Consider the following 8,523-nt stretch of genomic DNA (forward strand, 5'->3'; position numbering starts at 1 on the left):
AAAGAAAAGAAAAGCCAATGAAGTCATACTATTGGTTAACATCGATCTGTTTCCTCAGCATCCTGGTTGCCCAAGGAATGAGCCATTCTTTTCAAACTATCAAAGAAGAATAGCCTATCCTAAAGAGTTGCTTTACAGTGGACATATGTTGGTGAAACTGGATATGAACACATGAAAGTGCACTGAAAAGGAGAATTCGGCACAACATTGTTGAAAGAAGTAGATGAACTGTGAAAGGAAACAAGGCTTGGTATTCGCTTGCCACATTCTACAATGGCTAACATCCTAGATTCACAATTTGCAACATTGCAAGCTGAATCTAGAAAAGCGTAATAAGACCCTTGCCAGAGCTTTATTGATGCTCATTCTTCAATTGCCTCTCCTTCAGATTCAAGATTTTAGAGAGAGAGAGAAATAGAAGAGATGATCCATTACTTTTCTTTCTCACTAGACTTGTTTCTAAGGAGTGGAAAATAGAAGGCAGGAATCATCATCCATGTTCATCTAATATAGATCAAATAGTGTGACATGAGAATACAGGTACATGATCAAATTTGGAAAAAATTATGGTACATATATTTGGTGCATTAGAAATGTAAAAAACTATATTAATTGAAGAGTAATATTTTTTCTTTTACAACAGATTGTACTGGCCATTAGTAATTGCATTCATATTAGTCCCAACAAGAGCATCTTAATCGTCCTAATATGAAATTGGGAATTTTGAGTAACTGTAAACATGTGATGCCAACTGGTTGGTAACATGTGGGTTGGCATCATAACTTCAAATTACAATTATAGGATTCATGAGTCTTCTCCTTCTCTTCCTTGCTTTCCTGAGGATTCTCATCGTCTCTTCCCTAGCTTCATCCATCAAATAGCTCTCCTTTCCTGTCATGATAACAGAGATATGTCAAATCAAAATAATGCAGATATGGTTTTCATTACCCTGATGCATATCTGATTTATGTGCATCATGAATTACAGTTTTCTAAAGGATAAAATATGTAAGCATTTGAATCTTCCTTATCAAGCATCTTTTGGAATTTGTATCATCTTTATTCAACACTCAACTTAAAGATCTCAGTTTCAATATCGATACTGGCTATACACATCCCAAACTCCTTTGTCTTCCCCACAATGCATTTGCATCTCCACCCCCCTTCCCATATAAACTCCTTTTTCTAATAAACACAGGCCTCCAAATACACTCTATGACATGGTGCAGGAAAGCACAATGTATCAGTTTGGTGTTGTATTTATCAAATCTATTCTTACCAAATTGGTCATTGGTTTCACAGCCATCCATCATGCTCATTACTCTTGGATAAAATATGTGCCCAATACTTGCTGATAATGATGATGATAATGATAATAATAATACATCAATGGGAACTACAACAGTTTAAAATTGTGTAATCTCCCACAGTATGAAAAGAATCAATATTGAGACATATAATAAGTATCATGGAATGCACTTAAGTTTGCCTGAAGATAACATAAAGTAGAATGTGCACAATCATTGAGGTATGCTGCATTAGACTTGAAGGACTTCTTCTATCCAGTTTCTAGTCTCCACATCCATATTAAGAAATTACCTGTTTCCTTCTTCACCAGAAAGTAGGAGCCAACTCCATCATTGTCCTCATCTGAGTCAATGACTACTCTAAAATCCTTTTCCTGAATCAGCAATCACCAACACTATTAAAATAGAAACATGAACCAATATAATTGTAGGAAATGGTATTCTTGTAGAGTAAGCCAGCATGTATGAAGAATAAACAGGACTCAGCCTTCAACTTTTAGTGTTGAGCTGTGGTGTTAAAGAGTAATAAAAAGTAATTCACTAAAAAAAAAAAAGTAATGAACTAGATGGAAAAAACAAATGGTTCGATAAAAATTCTGTTTCAGTTTTAATAGCAAAAGGTAAGCTAAATGATCAAACCCCAGGCATATTTCTCTTCAGTTAAAAGCAAGAAAGCTTTGAGAATCACCTGCATCCTCTGAGGAATTGCTTCCTGTTTGCATGCCATATGATGCTTAGAATCAGTCAAATTTGGTTCCAGTGCTCTTGATTTTCCCTCTTCAACCCTTGAAACTGGAATCCTTTTCTTATGACCCAACAAAGGCACATCTGGACTGGCATCAATATATAAGTTTGAATTATAACAAGACAAGCTACTGTCAAATACTTGAATGACCCGGCAACTGAAAACCTAGCTCAGGGTAGAAGGAATATTTCTAATATTACAAATAGTAGGCATAAATGAAAAAAACCCAGGAGAAAAGCATTTGCTTATTTCCTTTTTAAACATGTTTTCTAATTCAACCAGTGACTGTGGTCTAAGAAACAAAAATCCAGTTCCTAACTCCATCTGAAGATCAACTAACAGCAAAATTTCAGTAAAAGCTCAAAGCATGTAATGTGGAAACCCTTCAGCATATTTAGTATGCTAAATATAGTAGGTTCACACCCTTCACTCTGAATATCCTTTTAAAAAGACGTCCATATAATTCCCCATATCCAGCCTTAGGTTCAAGATAAATTGAAAAAAAAAAATAGATATCTTTGTTTTGATTGGATAATATAAGAAGAAGAAGAGGAAACGTAAATGTCAGAAACGTACAGCTCTACTACTGGTATGTGGCTCTTTAGAGACTGTTTAGGATCCATTTTGATCATCTTCTGCAAGCATAAGGAATTAAGAGAAAGTAAGGTACATAAATTTTATGCTGGTCCAGTCAGAAGTTATTCATAATCATTATGCTATGAGTGAAAAGTACCACCGTGGACTGGATTGAATCTGCACATTTATTGTTGGAAGGCTTCCTGCCACTAACCGTCACCTGCATGAAATTAGGAAAAGAAAGAAACAATTAGTACATTATGATATATGGTTTTTTTAGTGCAATTGCCTCAAGTCTCGAGAATTAGAGAAAAATTCAATAGGACAACATGATCAACAAAGCTGCAACAACCATAGTATTCTGCAATTAACAGGATCGAGGCACATAATGTGAACATCACATGGAGAATATTGATATCAAAGAAGTTGTAGATCTTGGATAGATTTTGCTACATGTGAGCATCTTAAAAGGAAGCATAAGATGGAGGGCAATTTGATAGAGATGGACCTAAATAGACAGGCATGTGCAGCATAGATCTGGGTAGTCCTCAGAAAAGAAGTGCATTCATATTTGTGCTAAAGTGAATGAGAGAATAAAAGATGAAAGAAACATGGATAGATGTTTTGGAAAATGATTTGAAAAGAAAGAATTAGGTAGAACCCTGCTGAGATGAATAAGCTAGCTTCCATACATCATATCCCAGGGAAAATGAATAACTGCGATGCACCCCATCTTTTGAATAAGGAAAGAAGCAACACAGTAATTGAACTGAATAGAAATAAATGAAGTATACAGATGGCATAAGAAACATGTTATGCTTACCTCCATCTCATTGGTAAAGACCCTACAAACTTCTTGTAGTTTCAGTAAACACGCTTCAATCTTCTCTGGTAAAGCTGAAAAAGCTGAGGCAATCTCATTTAATTTGTCAGAGTTAGAGGTCTTGACTACTTTCTCAGCAATGGACTTGAGGCTTTCATCAAGGAAAGGCTTGATATCATCTTCCCTCTTGAGCTGTTAGCAAAGTTCACTGATATTGATTAATATATAGCAATGCTAAAGAAGTTTAAAACAGAATACAACATGCTCAATATCTGTTTTCTTACCATTTGCTGCACTGAATTGTCAAGAAGAAAAATCTTTTGCCGTATTCCCTCCACTGAGTTTGAATGCCATTTTACAAAACAAATTTTTAGTTAGAGCTGAAGCACCCTATCAAGAACTAGCACTTAGAATTGCGCTAGTAAATCTACCACAATATTATCAAGATAGAAAAACTTGATTTAACACTATGACCTCTTTCTATATGTAGATTAGTGCAGTACTAACACTTACTTTCCAGTGATACTTCTTTCACAGCTCTATTTACTTGCATAACGTCACCCTGAACAGAGTCCAACACCATCCCCAGCCTATTTATTGAACCTTCCATCAGTCGAATACTGTGTTCAAGTTCGTCACTAATCTGACCTGTTCAGAAAATTAGAATTGGTAAATTCCTGTGATATATTTCTGTCTTATGCACCTAAAATCTCAGAATGAAGTTTTCCTTTCACAAAACTAAGAAAAATGTTTTTATTTTCCTTTTTGAATGATGAAACCCGAAAGATATATTCAATTATATTATTATAGTGAGTGAAGCGGCATGGTAAAGATTGTGTTTAAGTGATAAATTCAAATTTGTCATTGATCAAATTGTACCAGTCATCATCCATTTAATTTCAGGTAGTGGACCTAACTGATCAGGACTTACATCTATTATCTGGAACAGAGCATGAGTTCCAATGCCGCAAGACATTGTTGGATGCTCTTGACAGCTGCAACTGAGATTCTCCTCGTGCTGATTTGTTTGGAGCAAATGAAACCCTCTTTGATGAATTATCCTTTTCTTGAGAGCCGAACCTCTAGAGCAACAGACAAAATTAGAACGATATTTGAAAACCATATAAGAAACAAATGTGACCAATTAGCTGCGAGCTATACGACTGTCAAGTCAAACCAGCAAAAGAGGGATTACAGGCTATGATTTGAAGCAAAGAAAATCATCAATTAACTGATTGTTTAACCTATGATTTTATCATCTGAAGGCATGTTCAAAATTTTTCAGATCTGGAATTTGTTTAAAAAATAAAATGATTTCATCATCCTATGGCATGATTAAACTTTTATAGATCTGAAATTTTACAAAAAATGAAAAATGTGGCAGTTCAAAGTTAAATGATTTCATCATCTTATGGCATGATCAAACTTTTCAGACCTAGAGTTTTTAGAAAATAGAAAAACTTCTAAATCTAGAATTTTTCAAAAAATAGAAAAATTGTGGTTGTGGGATCAAAAGAAGTCCTCTTTGATGAATTATCCTTTTCTTGAGAGCCAACCCTCTAGAGCAACAGGCAACAAATCAAAAAGAGATTTCGAAAATTAAGGAAAGAAAGAAAGAAATGCGACCAATAAGCTGTAAGCTTTGAGCTATGTAACTGTTAGGTCAAACCAGCAAGAAAAGAGGAACTACAGGCTATTATTTGAAGCAAAGAAAATCATTCATTAGTTGATTGTTTAACCTATGATTTTATCATCTGATGTCATGATCATACATTTTCAGATCTGGAATTTGTTTGAAAAATAAAATGATTTTATCATCTTGAAGCATGATCAAACTTTTTTACATCTGGACCTTTTTGAAAAAATGTGGCAGTTTAAAGGAAAATGATTCTATCATCTTATGGCATGGTCCAACTTTTTCAGATCTGGATTAAAAAAAAAAAAAACAAAAATGTGGCAGTTCAAAGGAACATGATTTTATCATCTTATGGCATGATCAAACTTCTTTATATCTGGAATTTTCAGAAAATCAGAAACTTTTTAGATGTAGAAGTTTTCCAATCTGAAACTTTTTAGATCTAGAATTTTCAAAAAAAGAAAAAAAGATGAGGTTTAGGGATTGAATCCGATGTGGATTGAACACACAACCTTCTGATCTGGAGTCAGATGCACTACCATTGCACCACAGATGTGGCTTAAGAATGGCTATGTTAATTTTCTTTTAAAGTTTATCTGTTAGTCCACTTTAGGAACAAAATCCACCTTGGAGACTGGTAATTTCGGCTACAAGAATTGAGTATGAGAAATAAAATTTTACCTAATCATATTAGGCAGATAGGCTGCATAGATTTGCATCTAAATAAGCTAATGTTCCTTGTATATGGTGTCTTACACTAAACCAATCATAACAAGCTGATCATTACGTGGGATCCACTTCAGCTTGTCATACATAAATTCTTGGACTAATAATATTCCTGTAATGCCCGACTTGATTCACCTCATTTGTCATTTGCACATTTAGGTGTGATCCAGCCTTACAGTTACAGACATCATAAAATCAATCTTAAAACTTCCTCCATGGTAAATCCATCAATAGCATGGTCTCATAGTCTTATAATTTGAAGTGGAAACTGCATAGTCACCATTAAATTTTCTGCATTTTGACAAATAAATTGATGTCGATGCTATCTTCTAAATATTTTCATATAATCTGGATGGATTCATTGATCTGTAGGTACTCTGATTTCATTAATTGAAGAATAACAGTAACAATTTTAGGACCCAGGCTGTTAGCAAGCAAATGCACTGAAATATGAAGCACAATTATGAAACCATCATATAGAGTTAATGCAGCAAACTCGCACAGAATATGCCTCAAATTTAGATACATAAAACTCTTCCTGGACTTTATTGAGGGACCATAATGATGCACCTTAATTCAAAGGGTTGGGGCTAATGGACCCTAACAGTTAGGAATTTAGTAGTCAATCCACTGTTAAGACTTCCATATTTGGTCCTGGACTTACAGTAAAAGTCCAAAACTTGGAACTACTGGAGGAAAAACAGGCAGCTCAGATTTCTCCAGATATTTTAGATGGAAGAACTGAGATTAAATCTTACTTTGCCTTCTTAGGGCAGAAGTGGAAGTCGGAATTCTCCTCCAATATAACAAAAAAATCCCGATCCCAATAATTCCAAACTAAAACAACAGTCTCAAAGGAACGATAAAAAGAACAGAGAAGAACACAGAGACCACGTACGCAGGTCTATCACCTCCAAAACCATAAAAACTCTCCCAGAAACAAGTGATTCGCAAAATATCGAAATCTCTCATTCAACCACAGAGAAACGAAGAGAGAAAGACAGCAATCTGGAGCTAAAATCTTGATGTACAGTAACATATGACGTCGAGAAGAAATCAAACTCTATACCTGATCGATCATCAGAGACTCTTCCAGAGAGCTCTGAGAGAGCTGGGAGAGCGACGGCCCTTGGGAAAACGACTGCTGAGATTGGGATCGGTGCTGAGACCCCTGGCTCCTCCCCACACCCGATCCATCCGCTCCAGAGCTCATTCCCTTCGATCTGCTAACAAATCCAACGAAGGAATCCATCAACAGATTAATGGGAGATTAAGAGAGAAAGGATCAAAATTGGGATCGGAAGGAGAAGGATCGAAACCTAGGAGGAAGCACGGAGATGGAGCTGAGATCGCAGGCCTTGTTGATCTTTAGCTTCATCTGATCCTCGGAGCGAGATCTGGATCGCTAGAAACGCTAATCCTCGATCCGTTCTCGGATAATTTTGGAAGAGATCGGTAGTTTTTGGAACCCTAGTTTTGTCGCAGAAGATCGGCAATGGATCGCCTTCTGGTTTTGTTATAGACAAAAGGAGGGAGTGGAGTTCTCGGTGGGCGGGGCGAAGGAGGGGACGCGATTTATATACTGGGCCGACATTTGAATTTTGTTCAGTGTTCCGAGTATGCCCTTGAGAAAATTGAATAGAACCTGTCTACTTGAAATTTTGCTGCTGCCCCAAAGCCTCTTTTAATCATTTTATTATTAATATTTTTTTAGCTATTCGTTTTAAGATAGATGGTATTGATTTATTAGTTAACAACCAGTTATAATTGATCGTATGCATGGTTAGTGCCAGAGAAAAGAGTGATATAGATATTATCCGTTCGGATCTATTTTATATCTTAATGAAACTGAATATGGATAGAAATTTGAGGATCCAACTAATATCCATAACCGTATCCATATCCATATTTATAAAAATAAAAAATAAATATAAATATGGATAGACAACCATCCGATCCATTTCTGAATATCTGAATCTATATATAATCCTATATAATTTTTATAGTACTTATTCATTTTTAAAAAAAATGTGCCATTATACAAACATGTTATTAACTTGATTTATCATTTATTTAATAATATTTTTGATTTTGCAGTCATAAAGTTTGATTATCTAAGTAATATCTGTAATTGTATCCATACCTCTAATATCCGAATTGTATCTGTATCCATTTAAAACAAATATGGATATGAACTTTTGTATCTGAATAATATCCGTATCCGTATTTGTATTCATCAGACAAAATAAATATGGATATGGATATGGTGGTATCCGATCCATATTCGATCCAGTTTTAGCTTTAGCTACTGTGGTAAAAAACTCAAATTTTAAGTATAACCCAAAAATTAAAACTGAAGGGGTGTTTTGGAAGTTGCACCTCTCCTTCCTCCTCCCTCCTTCCTCTATCCCTTCCCACTGGGGGGTCGGCGTATGGCGGCAGGGAGATGAGTGATGGGCATAAGCGATGGACGAGGAAGAAGGGGGCAGCGTATAGCTGTAGAAAGGCGAGTGGTAGAGGCAGAGGAGGAAAGAGCCAGTGGGCTCAAGCAACGGAATTGAAAAGGAGGTGGGGAAGCGAGTGGCGGTAGTAGAGAGACAAGCAGCGGAAGAGGATGAAGAAGGGGGCAATATGTGCTTCAGGAAGGCGAGTGGTGGAGGTGAAGGAGGAAGCAAGTGACAGGCCTGAGCGGCAAAAAGGGAAGAGGGTGA

The 8,523-nt window shown here is 35.9% G+C and overlaps 1 protein-coding gene across 3 annotated transcripts; it reads right to left on the reverse strand.

The window, feature by feature from the left end:
* Positions 1 to 580: 580 nt before the first annotated feature.
* On the reverse strand, positions 581 to 7,350 carry LOC105031954 (putative recombination initiation defects 3). 3 transcript variants are annotated; one of them, XM_019846125.3, is made up of 11 exons: positions 7,132 to 7,350; positions 6,882 to 7,035; positions 4,382 to 4,532; positions 3,964 to 4,098; positions 3,735 to 3,787; positions 3,451 to 3,642; positions 2,785 to 2,847; positions 2,628 to 2,686; positions 1,995 to 2,139; positions 1,599 to 1,680; positions 581 to 891 (listed from the first exon to the last, which is right to left on the reverse strand). In XM_019846125.3, exons 1-11 carry the CDS (start codon positions 7,188 to 7,190, stop codon positions 785 to 787), a joined length of 1,200 nt encoding a protein of 399 aa, XP_019701684.2. In that variant the 5' UTR covers positions 7,191 to 7,350; the 3' UTR covers positions 581 to 784. The 3 variants fall into 3 exon arrangements, with proteins under 3 accessions (XP_019701684.2, XP_029116692.2, XP_010904555.2); XM_029260859.2 differs by having other exon boundaries at positions 2,788 to 2,847; positions 6,882 to 7,038; XM_010906253.4 differs by having other exon boundaries at positions 6,882 to 7,038.
* Between the last annotated feature and the right edge of the window lie 1,173 nt (positions 7,351 to 8,523).

This window comes from Elaeis guineensis, chromosome 11, assembly GCF_000442705.2.
Source record: "Elaeis guineensis isolate ETL-2024a chromosome 11, EG11, whole genome shotgun sequence".
Taxonomy (NCBI): Eukaryota; Viridiplantae; Streptophyta; class Magnoliopsida; order Arecales; family Arecaceae; genus Elaeis; species Elaeis guineensis.

Excerpts from the sequence above, each read along its gene's own strand:
- LOC105031954 (XM_010906253.4), bottom strand. The coding sequence starts at position 7,190 with ATGAAGCTAAAGATCAACAAGGCCTGCGATCTCAGCTCCATCTCCGTG. Across the intron at positions 4,533-6,881 it reads AGTCTCTGATGATCGATCAG|AGGTTCGGCTCTCAAGAAAA; the intron begins GTATAGAGTTTG and ends CTGTTGCTCTAG. Across the intron at positions 3,643-3,734 it reads ACAATTCAGTGCAGCAAATG|CTCAAGAGGGAAGATGATAT; the intron begins GTAAGAAAACAG and ends CTTTGCTAACAG.